The 22,162-nt window shown below is 45.8% G+C and overlaps 1 protein-coding gene across 7 annotated transcripts in view; it reads left to right on the top strand.

The window, feature by feature from the left end:
- Positions 1-3,726: 3,726 nt before the first annotated feature.
- ADORA2A (adenosine A2a receptor) overlaps positions 3,727-22,162 on the top strand; it is a 28,517-nt gene continuing 10,081 nt past the window's right edge. The window contains exons 1-2 of one of the 7 annotated variants that reach the window (XM_042865952.1): positions 3,727-3,766; positions 17,782-18,667. In XM_042865952.1, the coding sequence (XP_042721886.1) occupies positions 18,318-18,667 (350 nt within the window). In that variant the 5' untranslated portion in view covers positions 3,727-3,766; positions 17,782-18,317. Of the gene's footprint in view, positions 3,767-3,909; positions 3,964-4,521; positions 4,592-8,056; positions 8,269-11,015; positions 11,101-16,761; positions 16,807-17,781; positions 18,668-22,162 lie in introns of those variants that run through there. The other 6 variants (XM_042865948.1, XM_042865950.1, XM_042865949.1 and 3 more) reach the window with 6 other exon arrangements.

The following is a 22,162-nucleotide window of genomic DNA, read 5'->3' on the forward strand; positions in this document are numbered from 1 at the left end:
TTAAGCTCTTAAAAATGAAAGAAACTTGAGAAGGAGACATAACAGTCTGGAGACAAATTCACTGAGCTGTTGACAATATCATATTTTTCAAAAAATAAATAACCCACGGAACACTGTGTGTTAACACTGTGTGTCTCTGGGAGAGCAAATTCAGATTCCAGTGACTGCAATGGAGTAAGCATGAGGTAAATCCCACAGTGCACGTAACCAGTTCTGTCTTTTTAAAAACATCACAACACGGGAGGGTTTGAGCATGAGGGGTGCTGAGCATCTGCAGTTTTGCAGTTCAGGAGCTGTTGTGTCTTCAGTCCTTCTGACAGATCTTTTCTGAAGATGATGGTTCAACAGTGATACAGGTGGGCTCCTGTTCCAGCAGAGAAGTAACGTAAAGGGAGGACATGCTGCGTTTACTCCTGGCCAGAGGAGCATTGTATAAGCACTGAAACGAGAGCTGAAACACTCATTTAGTGTTACAAACCTACAAAGTTCTCTCCACATCTCTAGCAGGTCACTGTTGCTCTAAGCAGGGAGTGGTATGGAGCAGGGTCAGCAGTTAGATTTTGTAACAGAAGCTTGGATACACACAATGTGTATTTTGTCAAGTTAAATAAGGGTTGCTCTTTCATTGCTCCTTAGAATAAAATGAAAATAGTGTCAGTGAAGAGGAATCATTTGACTTCTTCCCGCTGAGCCTTGCAAGCCCAACAGTTTCTTTATTGTATAAGGGTATCTTCTATATGTTATTATAATAGAGAATAAATAGCTGTCGCTCTGCAGCTCCCACGTGATGATTCATGCTACCAGTTTTTCCTCTATTAATAGTCTACAGAGAATGCTTAAATTTAGATTGAACTCCCATCTTGTCTTCTGTCACGCTGAATAGCATCTGAAGAAATGAAGCCAGTCTGTCTGGGAAGGCTCGTCCAATTCCTGACATGAAACCACTTAAAAGCACTCACTGGTTCTTGATGTAAGTGCAAATGACAGAATTTAAGCAGGGTTGTGCTTATTCCTTGTGATTACAGGACTTACCTTCACTGTGGCTTGTTTTCCTCAAGCTCTGTGTAAAAGCTGAACGCTTTCTCTGCTGGAATTAGACCATTTGTGAGAGGGCTTTGACACAGAGAAGAATTCCATACTTACAGCACATGGAACTTTGTTATAGAACTCCTTCCTCACAGAATTATTTTTTTCATGATTATTTTTAAATTGCTAATAAATATTTCATACGGGACAAGAAAAACAATTGCATATACATAAATACATATATAAATATGTATGTAACTTGAATGTTTAAGCATTTGCTAGTTCCTCCAAAGGACCTCAAATAACCCTGTCTCCCCAGTCCCTTAGACTAACACAAGGGCTTTCCACTGTCCTTGAGGAGATGTGGGCAGCAATTGTGGGTATGGGATTATGTGCAAGTCAGAACACATGATTTTTAATGTCTCCTATACCAATATTGCATATGTTTACTATTGCACTACTCAGCTTGAAGCATCTTTGCAAAATATGCCTCTCTTAAATGCAGCATGGCATGAATCACTTTGTCTGATGAGAAGGTTCACAATGAAGTACAGCTCCAAAACTGGCGAAGAGTAATATCAGTGTGACTATGAAAGAGTGGAAATAAGCTTTTATTTCTGATTAGTGGACACAACCCACAGCTTTGATGAAGTAAAGGATCGGGTATCAGCTTTTTAGCTCCAGCACAGCCCTGATACACGACTTTGCTGTTGTCACTTACGCATTAACCATGGTCTGATCAGTGCTTCACGCTGGTCTGCAATGATTCAGGTGCCCAGACCATTCGAAACTGTACTCTGTATGGCAAAAGCAAATATCTAACTCACAGCCTGTGATTCAGTGAGTAGAACTTGTAGTTTGGGACAGCCTAGTAACTGAAAAATACGTGATGCAGAAAGCGCATCCTCAAATAAAAAGAAAAAAAGGCATTCATTAGGCATAAGCACATTTTCTACTTAAATAAAATACACACATTTGTTCTTCCGGACTCTGCCCAAGACAAACTGATGCTTGAAACTGCAAGACAGTTTCCCGTACGTAATCGCAGTACGCGGGTATGATTTCTGCACAAGGTTGATGAGCTGGTTTTGGCCATAGTCATTATATTGATCTGTTTTGTGTTTGCAGTGGCCTCACTGATGTGCCCAAGCAGACTGTCGCTAGAGAGGGATCAGCAGAAGGCATGGTGAGCATCACAATAGGTCTTTTAAGTGTTAAGTTCTTGTTTACTTTACTTTCATCTTCTTGAGGGGAGCTTTTCAGGGTTTATTTACACTGTCTTCCTAGGATTTACTGCTTTACCCAAGTCTAAGGAGTGCAAATATCACTGCTTTTGAACTGCCCAAAATTCAGGACTTTTGCTTGCTCTCTTAGGAGACATTGTCCTGTGTGCTTCTGCAGCTCTGCTTGTCAGGACAGCCTTTTTGGCTGTAATCAGGAGAATTGGAAAGTTTCCTTTCTTTCCTTGCAGTCCTGGACTACTTTCAGCTCCCAGCACAAGCCCATGTCCTGCTCACCAGACAAGTGGCAGCACCTTCACCACGGCTGCTGGAAACTCTCTCATTTCCAAGTAGTTTCAGCCTTCATCTTCAAGCAGCCCCTCCTGAAACTGTCCAGCCATAGCAGTCATAGCAATCCTGGATTTCTCAGCAACCACAAAGAACGGAAAGATAATTAAGGCTCCATTGTACTGCCCCCACTCACTGGTTATTAATGTGAACTATAGTATTTTCTAATTACTATAAAAGATGATTGAGTGTATTCCTTAAACCTCAGTTTACAGCTCTTGCTGACCACTGGTAAGGGAATACATAAGTAGGAAATGTATAGATAAGAATAATACACGCTGACATACAAAAGGAAAAATAGGATCTGAAGAATGGTGCAGTTTTGCATCTTGACAAGTGATAGCAAAGATAGAACTCAAAAAGAAGGCAGCATCAATTCAAATCTCACTGCAGTAATGGAAGACAACCGATTCAACTGCTTAATAGGTTGTAAAACAGCAGCTGCTGGTTGTGAACTGTTCTATGTGCAGAAGAAAAGAGCACCTGAAAGTAAGAGAACCAGTGGCACAGATGTAGGAAGCGTTACCCTGGAGGGAGCTGAGACCCAGCACAGATTGTAGAGCATCAGCTGGGAGCAGGAAAACACAGCCTTTTGTACAGGGCAGGAGCGAGGCTGTTATGGGAGCAGTTCCCAGCCTCGGAGACAGGGCTCAGAGCAGCTGGTGGAGCTGTAGGTGCCCCCTGTTCATTGCGGGGAAGCTGGACAAGATGCCTTCAAGGGTCCCTTCCGACTCAAACGATTCTGTGGCACTTCTGGTAGACGTTTAATAGCTGGGCTGGGTGTTTTTGAGCTCTTCCACAGTGTTCACGGACGGGGTTTCCTTTTCGCGCTGCCGGTGGCAGTGACAGCGGAGCAGAGGAGAGAAGGAGCTGTTGGTTTCTCTGCTTGTGTAATCTTTTCGGAGCTTAGTGCTGTGCCACTCGGCACGGCTGTGGGCTGCAGCTCGGTGGGTGGCATTGGCAGCCTGGAAAGATAGAGACGCTTCCAACAGCGCGTGGGAAAAGCCCTCCTTTCCGTGCGCCCTGTCTAAGACACACTAAAAGCCCATTTCCGTCCCTCGCAGGTCCCTCACGCCGGCAGCTGGACTTCCTGCAGGGATCGCCGATGCCGCCCCGCCCGCCCCCTGTGCCGCGGATCCCCCGCTTCCCTCCCGCGGCGCCTCGGCCGCCAGGTAAACCGGGGCGGCTCCGCTCTCCGGGGGGTTCCGCGCCGCCCCTCCGCCGCCGCCCCGCGCCGCCCGCGCCGCCCTGCAGGGGGAGCCGCCGACCCCGGGCCGCCCGCGTCCTGCGGCGGGAGCGGGGCAGCGCCCGGCAGCGGCGCACGGCTCCGGGCGCGGCCCGAGCTGCACGGTACGGCGCCCCGGGGCAGGTGGGTGATGCGGCGGGACGGGTGGGAGCCGGGACGGGAGCGATTGGGGCGGCTGAACTCCCCTCGCGCTGCTTGCCGAGAGGCCCCGGCCCCTCGCTTGCGCCGCAGCCCCCGGACGGGGCCGTTTCTCTGAGCCGCGACTTGCCCCGGCCCCGCTGCCGGAGCACCGGCCCTCTCCCGGCTGTCAGTGCCCGACACACCCCTCGCCCTGGGCTCTGCCCCGCGGATCTTTCCCTCAACCATCAGGTGCCGGACTTTGCCCCCCGCACCCAGCCCTCCTCCGAACTCCTCGACTGCTATTTGTGCTGGAAAACAATTAATCATAAAATAGTGATTCCCCGGGAGCACCCTGCATCCTGTCAACTTCTGAGGACTGTTTAACAAAGGAGATTTCCACGCGCTTTGCAATCGGGCTAAGGGGAAGAGGGCAGGGACTTGACAGACGGCGCTAACCCCGCTCGCAGCCTCGTCCCGTTCCTCATTCGGCGAGCCCCGTGCCGAGCGGCGGAAAGTTTGGTGGCTGTGCCCGGCGTGCGGGGCGCCGGCGGCGGAGGGATGAGCGGGGCGGCTCCGTGCCCAGCGGGACGGGCACTGCCGCCCTGACACGGAGGAGCGCGGGCAGCAGCAGGTGTGTGCGGGGTGCGGGTGTCGCGGGGTTGAGCTTTCCGCGTCGTATAGATGTTGTCCTTGGGCTGCTTTAATGTGCTGCCGTGTCCTGGGGCGGGATCCGAGCGCGGGGCTTTGCTGGTAGCTTTGTAGTCGTCTTCCAGAGTGTTTTTGGGCAGAGGGGCCACGGAGGAGACAGGAAGGGTTAACTTAAATGCCGTGACTCATTTAGTAAATAGCGGTTAATAGAATTGCCTTAACTGCATAAAATTATTTTCCTAAGGAGATGGTCAACTCTTAGATAAGTCTATCTTTGGATGTATTTGTTTTCAGGTTTCTTATCTGGTTGGTAAGTCTCGGGCCTGTGTAACTCCAGAATTGTAGTAATTGATAAATTCATTCTTCTGTGGAAAGGAAGCATGGCCAGCTCCTGCCGCAGAGACCCCCAGCGTACCATACACCCAGGTAGCAACACAGAGATTAGATAGTGAGCAGCGGGCACGTGAGAAGTGTTTGCATTGAGTTGTGCGTGTGGGAGCAATACCTATCTGTGAAAAGGAGAAAATAGATCTTTATGAAGAAAGAAGTCAACCATACCACAAATAATATAAAAATGAAATCCTGTCTAAATGGGCTCAGTTGTGGATTATCCAGGAAAGCTATGAACCTTTGAGTGTGCAGAGAAAACATGTAGGTACAAACTGCAAACGTGTGTGTATGAAATTAAAAGGGTCTATTCTGGGGTGCAAAAAAAAATAGGTGAGCTGGACTCCTTTTTAGTGCTGCTCATGGGGTAAGATTGCAATTTACATGCTTATAATCTTTCTGGCTTTCCATACATATTTTTACACATAAAAATGCAGTCAGGGTGAACCTGTGCCAGACCAGGGGCTGGCATCGTGTTTTTAGCTTCTGTCCTTCTGTCAGTGGCTTCAAAAGGCACTGAAGATCCAAGCTGAAAAGCCTCCTACCTGTGTTTGCGTTTCTGTTTTTGCTGATTTTAATGGGACGTTTCCATAAGGGCTGCTGGCACTATTGCTTTCGTACGTAATCAACTTTTGAAAGCTATTAATCTTTTTGTTTAATCTTCAATAATGGATTTTATATTGAGCCCATGTGGTTAAGCCCTCTCAAGAACTACTGGGGAAAGCTCGGTCCTGCAGGTTTGGGGACTGCTGCAGATCTTTGCTCTTCCTTTCAGCTGTTTCTCCAAAGGGTCTGAGCTGGCCCAGTGCGTCTCCTTCAGTCTTGAGCCCAGGGTCTGGCTCAGAGGGAAGCCCCCACCTTCCCACTTCCCTTCTGCCTGTATGGTTGAAGGCTGTATGATCTCATCAGCACAGGATGCTTAAGGCTTCACAGATCTTTCCACTGAAGCACTTATTTTCACTATGCTTCAGCTCTTCGCTTTGGTTGGACTTTTCCACCCACGTTTTCACACGTGAGATGGGCCAACGCGCGTTGTGGCTGCGCTCCGTCTCGTTGTTCTGTGCAGCTGTGAGCACATGGTGCTTTCCAACCCAGGGCTGCCTGTGACACCTCGCTCTCACTGTCCTGCAGAGTCCATCCTTCAGCCCAAACAGGTTTCAACTGCTCTTGTTCATTCTCCTCACCCTGTGTGGATGGTAAATAACCCCCCAGGTCCTTCTTTACCATAGGTTTTCCATCTGAAAATAGAGATGGGTGATTGGAGCGTTTTTTTTTTTTTGTTGGACTCTAAGCAAAACAGAGCTGTGGTTCAAAGAATCAGGGAGGGCTCTCGTAAGTCAGTGGAGAGCTTTCCCTTTTCTTTTCCCCTACTATTTAGGACCAGGAGGCTTGGTTATATTGTGGTTCACCTTTAGGTTTTACTTCTGCAAAGAGCATCCATACAGCCCTGGCAAAGTGACCTGAGCACAGCGGCGCTGGTTTCTGGCCTCTGCTTGTTTTAAAAATGAGGAAAAAGTCACCTACTGAATGAGATGCTTGTGCAGCTGAATGCTGTGATTTGGTCCATTAGGGGTAAAGAACTGGCAGCATTCTGACTCGGGAGAGCACAGAAGGTGGTTTAACCTCTGAAGGCTTCAGTTTCCTCTGTAGAATCAGAAGATGCCTCTCCCCTCACAAAGGCTGCATCTGAGTCAGGGATAATTACTGGTTGTTTTTCATACTTTTTTTCTATTGTAAACCTCTCTAGATCAGGATGGCCAGATGGCATATACAACTCTCAATTATGGAAGATATCCTCAGGAGGCACTTCGAGGTCATCTAATCCATGCCTTTGCTCAAAGGCAGAATCAGCTCTGTGCCTTTCCCAGCAGCTATGCCTCCATTCTGCTCCTAAGGGACCTGTAGTGCAGACTCCACTTTTCTCAGGCATGCAGGAAACACCCAACATCCAGCTTAAACTTTGCTATAACTCGTTCCTCACCTTGACCTCAGTGAGCAACTTGCAGAGGATGAGCTAGAAGAATTTAGAATTACTTCATCAGGTGCAGGTAGTTGGTAAATGGGAGTTCGTTAAGGGTGTAATCTCTTTCCCTCCTTGACTTGAATTCTGTAAGGAGCAGATCATATGAAGCCTGACACCCAGAGTTTAATTCAGTGCTTTGAACAGACATCAGTGGGGCTGGCACAGAATGGGAGAGCTTCTGAGGGAGATGTGTGCCTTTCTGAGGTGGCAGCAGAGGCTCAGGTGGGAGTTGGGAGCTCATTAGACCTCACTATCCATGTACATTTAAGCAACCAACTCAAACCCTATTGATTTAGTTTGACTGGCTCTGGAGAAAGAGTGCTTTTCATCATTAAACCTGTTGGTTGATTATTTTAGAACATTAAAAAAGTAATCACCAGGTAGCATAAAATACAATGAACCTTGTAGAAAGTGTATGCAAATGACATTGCAAAAGATAGATGAGTGCTGCAACCTCCTGGCTTACAAAGCAGTAGCAAATCTTCTGCCAGGATAGAAAGTTCTTCTGAGGCTCTCGATAGTGTTATTTTTATATGCATATATGTGTAAGATAAGTAGTTTGCTACAACTGCAAATACAACAGTGGAAGAGGGGACTTGAAAAGGAACGACAACTACAAGATGGATCGTGTTTCTCTTAGATGATAGGTCAGAGGTTGCATGCAGCAGGTTTATCAGTATCTGGCAGGTAACGAGATAACAGCCAGGTGTTACACGGGGATGTGGAAAAACCTGAAACGGGAATAAGGAATACTTTCTGTGGCATTTTTAGGGAACATTTGCAAACAATGCATTGGAGACAATGGAGGAGTTAGCAGGGAGTGAAACTTCTTGCAGAGATGGTTGGAGCCAGGGATAGGGGGAGGGAAAGGCTCCCTTGTGCAGAGGATGAGGGAATCTTCCTGTCCCTAGCTGATACAAGGAGAGGAAAGGGGGGTTTTCCTGGAGCCCTGGAGACGTGACGAATGACATGCCGGGCTCCTGTCGATTAGCATTTGTGATTGCACTGAAAGCCAGGCTGGAAGGCACTCAGCCCTTCTCAGTAATCGCAGATTGGGACTCTTTTATCTGCCAGCTCGCTGAGATACCAAGCTCGCTGTCTCACAGGGACAGTCGTGGCTCCTTGTTGGGCAGTTTGTCAAGGAGGGCAGGAGAGGGGCTGTTGGCTGGTGGAGCTCAGCTGGATCCAAGCCAGCGCCAGCTGGGGGATCATGCCTGCATACCTCCTGGGCAGAGGCCCTGCGTGTTTGGGTGAGTAGTGCTGTTGAACAAAGGGAAGGGTAATTTGGTCTCATTTTGCTCTTTTAATGCATCTCTTGTAGGTGGTGGTTTTCTCTCTTTTCTCTGCTATGAGTACTTTCCTCATATAGTATTCATATTTCAGTTTCTCTTCTATTTTTTCTCCCGCTTCTGCTTCTTTGGAGTTATTTCGGTTTGTTTTTACAAAGCCTTCTCTCACTTCTTATCTCCCTTGCTTTTTTTTTCTTATGATGGGAGCCTGAGTGTTTCTATTCTCACTCGTTCACTAATGCTGGCCTATTATCTGCATCCTCCCTCTTGTACTGGGAAAGTCCTCTGCACGCTGACCTGTCATTTTGGTTGCTGAGGTTTCCCCAGAATAGGATTGTCAGATCCTTGTATGAATCAGTTAATGTTACAGAGTCAAGAGAAGGAGGCTGTTAAATATCATATTCTGTGATGATAACAACTTTGGTCTCAGCATGAGATTCACAGACTTGGGCACAGGCTGGCATTTTCTGTAGCAAACGTTTCCCAGGATAAAAGCACAGCTAACAGGTATGTATGTGGCTGTTTAATGCAAACTTCAGAAAAGAGTCATATGATTGAAATCAACTGGAATAATTAGAGTTTCCACATACGTCCTATGCACAGATCAGTGCCCAGGTTCAATGGGATGATGGAAAATAACATCAGACTGATTTGGGCAGGCACCAGCTCCATTACGATTCCTGGAGCATGCGTGGGGGGAAGCATACTGACTTTTCAAAAGTTAGTTGTTTTTTGGCTTGAGTTTTAGGTCAAAAATAACCTGTGCTAATGGCTGCCTAGTCGGGGTTTCTTAAAACACCCTGATTCCAAAAAGAGTTTCCCTCCCAGAAATGAGGACTCTTTATTTAGAGCTGTTAAAACCGAGGTACTTGACTTTCTCAGACACCTATAGAAGTTTATCTGTTGTTTTATGCTACCCTGAGGCTTGCCTAAATTCTGATCCATGCTCTGCTTGACCATTATGATGCATTCAGGGTTGCAATATATGTAGATGTAAAGGATTCAGGGGGGTTCAGTGTGGCTTGTGATTCTTTTTCTCTGGTACTCTTGCATGGTACCAGCTCTTGCAGGATATATAGAAGGTAGGAAGCTGTGTTTGTGGACTGGAGAGTGGAAAGAGGATTCACTGACGGTTTTTGTAGGTTTTCCTACTAGTACTGAAGGGAGATCTTCCTTTTCATACAGTTAATCCGTGTGATTTCAGCAGGCAAGAGATGGACACAGTCTGCATGGGAGAAACTATCCTCAGGTCTGGGGATGCCTGTACCAGGAGCCTCGCTGGCATTCATTTCTGCTCTACCCACATCTTTTGTATCACACACCACAGTTCCTTTTTGGTTTCTCCTTGCTCAGTTGGTTGTGATGGTGATTGCAGGTTCCTGTACAGCTGGAGCTTTTTATTTTCTCTTATCATGTAAAATATATTCTATTTTCATAGGAGAAAGGGACCACTTCCCCAGCGTGGTAGAGCCATCTCTATTTTAACAAGCTGTTTGCTGATGGTCTTTCTGCTGCCCGTAGAGATGCACTGTAGCCCACAAACAGCTAACAAGATGCTTTGTCCAGTAAAAATGTTTCATGAAATGATTTGCAAATGTCTGCTGGTTCTTCATGCAATGTTGATGTAGAAGTGCTAAGTAGAAATGTAATTTTCACCAGCACTGTGTGCTCTCTTCACCAGAGCTGAGTGTCTCTGTCCCAAGCAGGCAGAGGAGGAAGCAGGCAGGAGCAGCAGCTTGCTTGTCGGAGGATGTGCTTTTACCACAGCACACAGACTTAGGAAATGAAGGAAGAGCTTTGTTAGAGTCCTTGAAGCACCAGCTAAACCCTGAGACTTTAGGATCAATGAACAGCAAAGCTGGAGAGTTCTTATAAAATGGATTATCAATGACTTGGGAAAAAAATCACTTGGAGAACCTCTAGAAAGGCTTGTTTGGGTGTGGTAAAGATGCAAGTCATTTTGCAAGAGTGATGTAAGTGTGATACAAGTCATAGCAAACAGAAGAGGAAGGGACAATGATGGCACGTGGCCTTGAGACATCATCAGAGCATCAACTCTTTATCCACAGAGATTGGCAGAGCCCTGAGAAGTCTTGAATAGATTTGAGGCCACAAGGCACAGACATGAAGGGCATGATGAGGTGTGGCATAGTAAATGGGGATGTGTGAGGTGGGGGAGGTGCCTTAAAAAGTAAACGGAAGAGGGAAAGTAATTGGAAACAAAGTAAGCAGGCAGAAAATCTGACATCTGTCTGCTTTTGGGATCAGCACACAACACAGTGCTGTCAGTCTGAGCGCTGTTTCAGTGGCAGGATTAATGAGCTGAGGGGTGATGAGTGGGTGAAGCTCACGGGGCCAGGGCACAGGAAGAAATGAAGTGTCTTGTGTTGGCCAAAACCCAGCAGTGTTGCAGGGTATGAGGAGCATGTGTACAGCTTCTGTGGATGATCAGCAAGCAGCTCTTGTAGGGGAAGTGGCGACCAGTGGGGCCGGGGGCAGAGGCTGGGGAACCCCAGGGTGCTGGGGCAGGGCAGGATCTGCAGAGCATGAGCCAAGTGCTGCTGCTGTGTCACAGCTCCAAGTGATAAGGGAAGGGGGTGAGGCGGGGAGGAAGGATGTACTGGGCTGCATTTGCAACCCAGCAGAGGCCCAGCTGCTTTTCACTCTCTGGGTAGACATGAGTCAAACCACCTGGGTGGTAACACGGCTTCCTGGTGGGGTCACAGTGACAACTCCTGCTCGGAGGGGTCAGGGTATGATCCACAGATGAGAAAGCTTTTCCTTGGCTGTGAGGTAGGTAGATATTGCTCATCGATGTTCATTTTGTGCATCAGGAGAGGGAAGGGTAGCTGAGGAGTGGTTTTCAGTCCCACGGGGAGAGATGGCAGGAGCTTATGTGTTCCTTCTGCTGTGGAAGATGACGGGGAGCTGGCCAATCTGGCACACTGACAGTCCTGCTCTGGAGCTGTGAGTTGGTGTTCCATAGGCAGAGCTTGGGCAAAAGCTGCTCACGGGGCACGAGCTCACAGAGGGAGCGAGGCCTGGTAAAGAGCAAGTCTGAGCTGGAGAAGGCAAATGGGATTGTGAATTTGATAAAAACAAAGCAAAATCAACAGATGTACCCAATTCTGAACTGCCTTCTTGGAAACTTTGTATGAGAATGAAAGATGAAGTCACATCTGGAGAGAAGTTTACTGTGTTAAAATATACCAGAATGGATTCATTAGCAATAGGAGAAGTATTTTCAGAGCAAATTCCTCCCCAGCCTGTATTCCTCAGTGGGTCACCTCTTCTTGAAATCCTTTTTCCTCATTTCTTTTCTTTTGTTCTTGAAGGAAATGCTTCTAATGTGTGAACACAGCTGGTTGTGGTAGGGCTGTGCGGAGGCAAAATTTGCTTTTGAGTTCTTTCCTCACACAGGAAAGGAAAAATGGATCCTCAGAGACATTGTGAACGATATTGGCAGTAGTAACTTCTTTCTGGCCAGGATTCATTGTTTTAATTATGCTTTTTTACATGTCTGCCTTATGACAGTTTACTCAAGTGCTCCGTTTTTAACTTTTGGAAATGACACTGTAGGTAGATCAGCATTACCACTCCTGGATGCAAATGGTTTGCTTAAAAATCCACCATGTTTCTGTGCCTCTTGGCAGGATGTCATCGTGCCTGCTCTAGTGGGCACGAGGGAGCCTTTTTCCTTCTGTTTGTTTGTTTGATCTGGCTTATTTAACTGCTGGTCATTCAGCCTTATTTAGTTTTGCCCTCCCTGTCTTTTAGTGACCATTAGGATGGGAATAATTACAACGAGTTGTTTTTGTTGTTGGGTTGTTTTTTTTTTTTTTCCCCTTGCTCGTTTTTAAACATTTATAACATCCACTTAGGAAAAAATAATGGTCAAATGTGTTCTGTTCCAATCCTCTCTTCCGCTACAGCAATAAAAATTAATCCACTCCTAGCACTTGGAGGGCAGGAGGCAAAGCTGAAGTATTGGTTTCAGATTCGCGGTTCCTGTTAGCCAGCTCATTGGTGCTGTGACCTCTGTTGTCCAGTGGGGTTTCTCCTTCTGGACTTTTTTTGCTTTGTGACTTTATGTTAGTAATAAACAGGAAGAGCAGAGACACAGGACAGGCTTGAGGAGTACAACTGCTCCTGGGTTGTGTTGCTATCACAGTGGCAGCATCTCTAGTAGAACCCTCATTGATAAAGACTTGGCACCCAAATTCACCATGCTTGTTCTTGATGTGATATGCGCTCCATTTTGGTCCTGAGCTGCAGTAGAGATGGAAACATAAGAAATGTTGTCCCTCTTCCTTGCCAGGAGCAGTTCAGACCTTTGAAGAACCATTTCCTTTGCCCTTCACAAGTGCTTGGAGTGCTGGTTTTAGATCTTGGAGAGCTACTGTTTCCCTGTAAGGGAGAATTAGCACCTGAGTTCAGCAAAACTGAAGCCTTCATCTTGTTCAGTGTTTCTGGATAATCTGCAAAGCTCTTGTGTTGCTCTGCTGCAGGGTTCACACTGTACGACGACTTCACTCCCTAAAGGGAGATGAGCTCTGCAATTGAAAAGCCCTGCATTTTTTTCAGTCAGAGCATCAGTGGCTTGGATGTTGTTTTGGATAAAGTCTAAAACAATGTTCCACAAGGGTCAGGCTGCAATTTAGAGTCCCTTAATAGAGGAAGGATTTCAAGATACTGCCATGTTGTGCGCTTGTCTGGGTGTCCCTGCAGGCAGGTGTGCCAGGACATGGGATGTCTGCTGCTCCAGGAGGATCCAGGGAGTCTGCAAGTGCTCCAGGTACCTGAAAACCAAGAGCATGGTGTGCTGATAATTTTGCCTGCTTTGTTTCACTTGTATCCTTTGTTAACAAAGAACAGTCTAGAGGGAAATAGTCTATTATTAATATTTAATTTCCTCCTATTACTGTAAGCAGATGACCTAAAGATCATTTAGCCAAGAGCCTATAATAAAGCAGATAGAGCAACCAGAACAAGTGTGGCTTGGTTAGTAAGGTGATGCCTCCTTACTCCTCTCTTTCCTGCCCCACCCCACTGCATTCCTCCATCCTTAAGGGAGGAGAAGCACTGGGGCTGTCTCCAGCCCTCTTGTGGTGGGTCAGGGCTGTAGGGGAGCTGCTCTAAATGAGGTGTGCTCATAAAACGTATTGGGGTTCAGAAAACAAACCTGCAGGCAACACTGAAATGTGCTGCTGCTGCCTTCCCTGTTTTCACTCTGTTTACAGTCTGAGCTGTTTTGTGAATTGGTGTAGTGCCTGTGTGCACATTGACTCACTGTGGTTTGATCCTCTAGAGAAATGAGGAGAGAGAACTTTCTAAGAAACTTGAATATAAAAGATAGCGATATTCTTTTTGAGCTGAAGGGCTTTAAGTGAGGATAAGAAGCAACAAGCATCCCACCTCAGGACTTTAGAAAGTAGGAAATGACTGCTTTAGCAGCAGTAATGCTGTGCTTGCAGCCATGTGTGAATGGAAGGATTTTCTCCTAGAGAGGGAGGTGATCTGTAGGCAGCTGGTACCTGAGGAGGGCTGCATTGTCTGACAGAGATGCTGGACGGCAACCCATGGAGTGAAGCTGGATGAGGGCTCCCCCAGGGCCCTGTGAGCTACCTGAAGGGACCAAGAGCAGGGAGTGAGTTTTTTAGAGATGGGTGGTGGGAAGCAAGCAGTGGCCAAGGGCTCACTCCAATGCTTTAGGTGATCAGAAGGATGAAGGAGCAGCACCTTAGCCTAAAGCCAACTGGAGATGCCAAACAAAAGCTTGCTTGGTCTCCACTGGTGAATTGCTTCATGGGAACATGCTGTGCAGGTGCTTTATTGAATTTTCAAGGTGCAGTTTTTCACTGGGGCTGAAATGTGAGAGAGAACAGAGTGTTCCAAGTCGCTAAAAATGAGCAGAGCAACAGCTTTACAGGTTTGTGAGTGGCAAAAAAAAAAAAAAAAAAAAAAAAAAAGGTTTATTTAATAACAGGGAAAAAGCCAGAACATGGCCCAGGGTATCAAGGAAGAATTAATCCAATTAACAAGACAAAACATGAGCTTGAGAAGAAATACTAATTGTAGCTGTCCAGCAGACTGTGTGATACAGATTATTCTTCTAAAGTTTAAAGAGGCTTGCTATATTGATCCCTCAAGGGCCTGAGCTGTTAAATATACACTTCCCCAGTGAGTAAAACAAGTTGTTAATTAATTTTGTCTTGTCAGACCTGGTTGCTGAGCCTTTGAGTCTTGCGTGAAGTCAGTGATTTTGTAATGTATCTTCTTTTCTGGGTGGTCTGTATTTCATTTTGTCTCTACGCAGTGAATTTCTAGTGATATGCACAGGAAGATTGGCCCTTTCCTTGTTTTAGAGTGAGCTGCAAACGGGTCTGCAATTTAAGATGCATCACGCTGTTGCAAGCTAAAGCTGGCTGGCACTGTGAGAGGTCAGTGAGACACAAGGGAAGTCTGGGGTGATGTGGGAGCCCCCTGAATGGTGACACCTCCGTAAGTAGTAAGTGAGAGCACTGATGTGCTGGTGTTGTGTGGTGAGCAATTCCTGCTTCCAGCAGCAGCTGCTACTGCAGAAGCACTGGTGCTGATGCAGACACAAAATGTTGTTTGGTTGTGACTGGGACACCTGCTCAGCTCTGGTCATTTCTCTTCTGAGATATGCTGGCTCTGCAGAACTCTAAGTGTTTTCCAGTCCATCTGGGAGCAGATTGGGGTGGAAGGACATGTCCTCCTCTGGACACAACATCTTGCAGACTGCTTCTCAATAAATAGCTAGGCTGAAGAATTAGCCCACTGGTTGTGAAAGGGAATGGGAAACAAGGGGCCAAACAAATTGAAAGCCAAATTGAAAGGTTAAAACAAGACTGAAATAAACTGTTGAACTAGAAGGTTGAAAACTGCTGTATTAGAAAACAGTATGTAGTGTGGTCATTAAGCTTCAGATTCCAGCATTGTGCTTTTTCAGAACATGTGCAGAACTGTCAGTAATTCCAGCATCATCTTTGTGCTGAATAATTGGTATGAGAGGACCTCTTTGGAGCAGATGTGTTGCTGTACTTCATGTCCTGTTGGAAAATGAGTTTGAGGTGAGCCACTGAAAGAGCCAGGTAAAACAAAAAGCAGGAGAGATTAATAATTCATAATCCAACCAAAGGAAACTCTAGCACTGGGAAGAGTATCCCCTGTTTCACGGACAGTCTTAGTTACCCCATCACCATCTCTGCAGCCGTGGTTCTGTGGGACATGGGAGCCTGCACACATCTAACAAACACAAGGTGTTTCTCTTACATTCTTGTTTTCCCTTTGATTGTTTCTTTGGCTTTTGCCAACTATCCTGCCGTTCCCCCGCCCATCCCTGTCTTTCTCTCTTACACAAAGTGCTGTCGTTTATTTTCTGTCTTTGTTTTCTTTCCCTCCTGATTTTCTTTGTCCCTATCTGATATTCTGATCTCCTTTTCTGGAAGGCAGGCTGCAGGGGAGATTTCATTATCAGTGCCTTGAAACAAACCTATTGGGACTTGAAACGGACAATCAGACATTGGAGAAGTGATGTAAGAACACATTGCCAACAACCCTGAAATTCCAAAAGGTAGAAGCAATCCGTGGGAGGTCAGTGGAAAACAGGGTTTTTGCTAAAGGAAGATAAACAATATAGAGACTTCTTGGGGTTTTTGTTCTTTAGAAAAGATTAAATGGATGATCTTTATCTCCCTCTTAATAGCTATATCACAAACTAATCTATTCTGTTCATTTCTTCCACGCAAACCAAACAAAACATACAAAAGATTGTTGGAGGTGAAGGAAAAGCTGGGTTTTTGAAACGTATCCAAGCCACCAAGAGCCATTTACTTTCCTTTCAAATGCTGCATTAGCAGTAGAGCACTAAATCAATGAAAGGTCTAAAATTAGATTATATTCCTGAGATCAGATGTGAATCACGAGTTAATCATATTTTCTTTTATTATCACTGTCTTTACCCTTTTATTTTGTCCTGAGAAATTAGGTTTCTGACTTCAAAACAGTGAACTGTGAAGGCATGCAACCTGCTGGGTTAGGCCACAGCCCATCACTAGTGGATGAGGTACCAAAAATCATTTGCTTTGGAGTTGTGTGTTGCCTCAGAACCTGAGTTAGTCGTTTATTAGCCAGTGCTACATCTGCCCCTCTCCCAGCCCTCCGATGGTTTCAGTCGCTGCTTTCAGAAATGAGTGAGAAAGTATTGCTACTAAGCCTGGCTAAACCAGGTTTAAAACCCAGTCTGAAAGTTACAGGGTAGCACAGCAAACAGTTCTACTGACTGTGGCGTGGATCTCAGAAAACTGTATTTTCTGTTGGCAGTTTTTTTCGCTGAAACTGTGGTGAAATGCACGCATTACTGAAAGCAGAGATACCTGCAGGATCAGCGTGCAAATGAGGCACACAAGCATGTAGGTGGTGTGTACCTATTCCTGTGAAACAGCATCTGTAGCAGTAGTGTTACCCTGCACCATGGTGAGTCCCGGGTTTGTGTGTGATGCAGGAATATGAATGTGCACTCTGGGATACGGTGATGGCATTGTGCCTATGTGTGCATTTCTAGCAGGGGTATATCCTGGATGTGTTCCTGGCTGGTAGGAGATGCAGAATCAAGTTGACTTTCTCTGTGAAGTGTATCAGAATCTATGGATGCAAAACAAAAAAACAACACTACGTACAATGCTGGTTTAGCAAACAAAATGGTTTGCCTATAGGATAAAATTTATGTGAGCAAGAAGATGGTGTTGCAGGAGGGCAACCTAAAGACCCTTGTAGGATGTGTCCATTCCCAGCAGGGAAGTACTGACACTGCTGTCTGACATGCCTTGAGCTATTTATTCTCCCTGCTGCCAATTGCATTTCAGTATGCATGCACTTGGAGGAAAAACAGGGTGTGGGAACAGAGTGAATGCATGTGCCAGCAGCATAACCCTCTTATGAATGAGCGTTCATGCCATTGCTGGGCTGTGTACTGGTGCAGCACTCCTTTGTGCAAGGTATGTGAGGGTGGGCTGCACGTGATGGCCTGAGCCTGTGTTTGTGATCAGAAGGAGACAGGTGTATGTAAAAGCCTCCTCCACCTTTCCTCTGGGCAGCCACAGAGCTTGCCAAGGCGTAATTAATGGGGCTCTCATGTTTCAGGGCAGACTATCGAGCAGCTGCAAAAGTGCCAGCTCAGTTGGTAGCCTCAAAAACAAAACATCTCTTGTTTCTCATCACCACTGCGAAATGCTGCCTTCCTGAGCCTTGGGTCTGGCTTTGCAGCTTTCAGGATAGGCAGAATGTGAGATTTTTGCCAATGATGTATTCTTCTTGGTCTGTTTAATATCCGTTATCAATTTAATGTGCCACTCTAATGAGATTTTGCTTTTTCCATCTCCGCCGTAGAGCTGATTACTTAGCATATGTGGTTTTTCTTTGGTTATTATTATTATTTTATTTTTTTTTAAGGAAACTACAAGAGAAGTTGAATGTTTGCTTCGGCTGAAGAGAAAGTTTCCCAAGTCTTGGGCAGAAAAAGGGAAAGAGAACGGAGGATGTTGCCAGTAGGTATGTCTGACAGGAAGCCATGACTAGCAGTGTGACTGTCAACAGGAAACAAAACTTCACAGCCGATGTGACGCTGACGTGCAGAGCCCTTGCTGTGTCATGTTGCCAGCTGAACTCTGTGACCTGGGGAGCAGTGTTTGACTACACGAGGTGTACTTCTGTCCATTCGTCTTGCAAGAATTTGAATTGCTCTGTGTTCTGGTCACTCCACCTTGCCGAAGCTAGCGAGCCCTGTCTCTTTCCTCTTGACACCTGTTCCTGTGAAGACATCCAGCAGCCATGTGCAGAGAGGTGGATGTGTGAGCCACCCTCGCGGCAGCCGCCGAGCGCTCTGCAGACTGCAGACAGCTTCGAGGTGTTTTGGCTGTTCAGTGCTCTGCAGATATGAACGCTGAGCTTTTCTGGCACGTTCTCACATTGGCCTGGTCGCTCTCACCATGCTAGTACATGGGAAAGAAGACTTCCTCTCAGACATAGCTTACATCATCCTGGAACTGATCATTGCGGTGCTGGCCATCCTGGGGAACGTCCTGGTCTGCTGGGCGGTCTATTTGAACAGCAACCTGCAGAACGTCACCAACTATTTTGTGGTGTCCCTGGCTGCTGCTGACATTGCGGTGGGAGTGCTGGCAATCCCCTTTGCCATCACCATCAGCACTGGCTTCTGTGCCTTCTTCTATGGCTGCCTTTTCATCGCCTGCTTCGTCCTGGTCTTGACACAGAGCTCCATCTTCAGCCTGCTTGCTATTGCCATCGACAGAATCATTGCCATCCGCATACCCCTCAGGTAAGCAGAGTGGGCTGAAAAGCAGAGGGGGCACTTAGTGGGGAATGAGCATCAGTAAAAGCAGATTTCGAGGTAAACTGCAGAAGAGAGAGCTAATGAGCAGCAGCATTTTTCACCTTGTAATTTGAGAAAACAAACTGAAACCCGCATTCCTGGGGGCTGCCTTGGTTGCTGGATTTGTGAGTGATTTCTTTCCTGTTCTACCCAGCCCTCATATGGCACATGCCCAAAGCTTTGCAGTGGAGCTGCTTGTAAGTTGCTGCTCCATATTTAGAAAGGAGCACACTGTACACTCACAAACCTGTGCTCTGAGTCCTGGCCAGTAATACAAGTGCTGCAGGAAAGTGGAGCTGAAGAGAAGAGAAGCAGCATGTGGCCACTCAGAGCCCACACTATACAGGTGATTTCTCTTCCCCACCAAGCGTCTGGGCCAGCCCTGCGTGAGCACCCATCACTCAGCAACAGCCAAAGCACATCAGTGTGCAATTAACATTGCCTCAGCTGAAACCAGGGCACAGGGAGGGCACAGTGCAGGGCTGACTCAAGTGATGGCAAATAATGTTATGCATTTTGATGGGCTGCCTGAACACAGTCACGTGAACAGTGAAAAAACACACAGCATTGCTTTCCATTTTGATACAGGAATTTGAGAATAGATTCCAAGATTTCAAAAAGAAAAATCATCAATTTATGTTTGCAACTCCTTTTTCAGTTGTTATAAATACACGACCTGCAAATTTTCGAATGGAATGTATACAGCTGCAATCTGATATTCAACTCCACAATTTGATCATGTCTCTTTACTGGACTTCTATAAGCCCTCTCTTATCAGAGAGAAATATCCCTCACAACCACACCTTATTCATGTCATCCTCTTTTGACAGTACAGACATTTATGAGCAGCTGTTTTCAAGGATGAAGTGCAGGAAGAGTAACATTTCATCAAAAATCTCTGATGGACACCTTGAGAGCTCACTGAGACTGGCAGCCACTGTCACTGAACCAGTTAGTTTCAGAAAAACAAGGCCAAATATCCCACTAGTTTTATGCATTTGTTGCTCTCTTTCTATTAAAATGTAAAAAATAAATGTCTTGTTACTTATATATTACCCATATTGTATATTTTACAAAGGCTGCTCCAAAAGTAAGGCCTCCTGTTTAATGATGTTGGCCTGTGATGTCAGAGGCAGATGCTGGTGGGATGGCCATAGAGAATAAACCTTCCCACCAATATTCTGTTTGATTCCATTGCTGTGTGACAGATGGCAGCAGAGGGGCACTGTGACAAATGGCATCTGGCATGGAAGTGTGAATGAAACAAAGGTGTGGAATCGGATTCCTCCATGAGGAAAAAAATGGCCCCCATTGATATGCATTGATACTTGTTGGATGTTTATGAAGTTTAAGGACAGTGAGTCTGTTCCACTGGTGCAGATATTTATGGGCATAGCATACAGGCTCTTATTCATGGCTAGGAAGAATGAGCAGCTAATGATGGTGCCTATGTTAAAAATAGTGTTTTGTAGCTGAGAAGTTGTTCTATCAGGGAGTATTATTGTGCTTTTCATATCAGCAGTATTTTCCATCGAAATAATCAGGAGGCATTACTTTCGGAGCAACATATGTAGATGCAGCCCAAGACAATTCCTCTTCACTCAATGCAGCCCAGGCAGGCCAAAAAAGTTGGACACCCATGCATTAGGTCAAGAGAAGGGCTTGTCCCCATGCCAGCCTTGAAGGTGGTTGTTCTATGGTCTCCACTTTGGAGTTTAGAGGGCAGCCTGGTCTGGTGGTTGGCGACCCTGCACATAGCAGGGGGGTTGAAACTTCATGATCATGGTGGTCCTTTTCAGCCCAGGCCATTCTATGATTCTATGATTTAAATACTTGAGTTTGGAAACTGGATGTGACTAGCTGAAACTTGGTGTGCAGCCAGGGAGGATTTGGGACAAGGAGGAGTTTTAGTATGTGTGCAGGGGCTGTTACTCAGTTCAGCCTTCTGCACTGTATTTGGATACATCTGCCTTTGGGTGCAAAACAGCACTGTGTTTTGTGGGCTGGGTCTGAATGCTTTGTGGCAGTGCTTGAGAGTTGTTCAGCAAGCTCGAGATGCAGAGGAAGCCCTGGGAGAGACCAAGGCTGGCAGAGCATAGGAGCCTCCTTCTTTCCCATCTTGTCCTTAGGAGGACGCAGCACGCTCTCACCAGTGGAGAGACTTCCTATCCTGTTGAGTAATAAATAGGACTGCAAAAATGGAACAAAATTCTCACTATTGTCCTCTCAACTTGGGGGTTTTGGTTATCCTCACTGCTGTTGAGTTTAAATCTCTTTCTGCCAGCCTGTCTAGTTTAGTTTTGTCCATTCTGAATACATTGCTCACCCAGCACTTACAATGGTTAACTTAAATCTCCCATTCCCTGCTCTACCTTTCCATGTGGAGCAGTGCAGCATAGTCATTCCTGAAGGCTCATCTCAACTGCTGTTAATTGCTGATTTCCAAACTTACAGTTGTGTAACGGTCTACTTTTTGTGTTGTCGTAAGAAGTGAGTCTATTCCATTGCAGAGGAAAACTATCAATGTTAGTACCTATAAATTGGACTGTTCTCACTTTTCTGCATTTCTACTGACAAATGTTTTCAGTTCACAAATGAGCGTGATAATAAATACACAAGGAAGCACATGGAGAGCAGCCTTTGGTAGCTTGCATCTGACTTGGTTGTGAAAAGGTGAAATGTCTTCAATCTCTTGCAAATGAACTCTGGAAACTTTGGAAAGTTTAAGCATTCATATGGTCAGAGAATGACTTTCCAGGAAAGGGATTTTAAATATTTGGATTTCTGCTTATTATTATTATTATTATTTTGGCATTGCAGCTGTATTATCTTTAAAGTTTAACTTTCTGGACTAGCCAAAGTAGAGTATCTTTCAGAAGAAGTCTTTCTGACTCACCCAGCACTGGGCACTCTACCTGTTTCACTGTTTTGTTTTAGAAATAACAGAGCACACCCTCTTTCAGCCCAGAAGCAGTGGAGTTGATTGGCTGCAGAAACCAACAGGTAGATCTGTGGGTTCCTCCTCCTCGTCCTCTATTAGTTTGTCCTTTTACAAAGGGAAGGAAGAAGTTGTCAATTCTGTTTTCCTCAGAAGAGTTTATGGGTGAATAAACATTAGATTTATAGCTTCTGACATGCTGAGAAAGTGAAAGCTATTAGCCCAAGAGGGAGAAGCAGTATGATTCAGACTGCTCACATCTCACCTTTTACTTTCTAATACCTGGTTGTCTCAAATATGCATCAAACCAATGGAAGGAAAGTTCTCCCACTAAAAATGCAACACTTTTGCGTTCTTTAATGGGAAGACCTTTGAGGAGCATACCTCTTCTCTCCCCTTCAGAGGGTAAGAAACCTAACATCAGACACTCCCAATATTAATTTAGATAAATACTCTTACAAATAAACGGGATCTCCTTCCTATATGGGGGAGGGGGGAAGGGG

The sequence above is a fragment of the Lagopus leucura genome, unplaced genomic scaffold (assembly GCF_019238085.1).
Source record: "Lagopus leucura isolate 7727_CA_CO unplaced genomic scaffold, USGS_WTPT01 Super-Scaffold_806, whole genome shotgun sequence".
NCBI classification, from domain to species: Eukaryota; Metazoa; Chordata; class Aves; order Galliformes; family Phasianidae; genus Lagopus; species Lagopus leucura.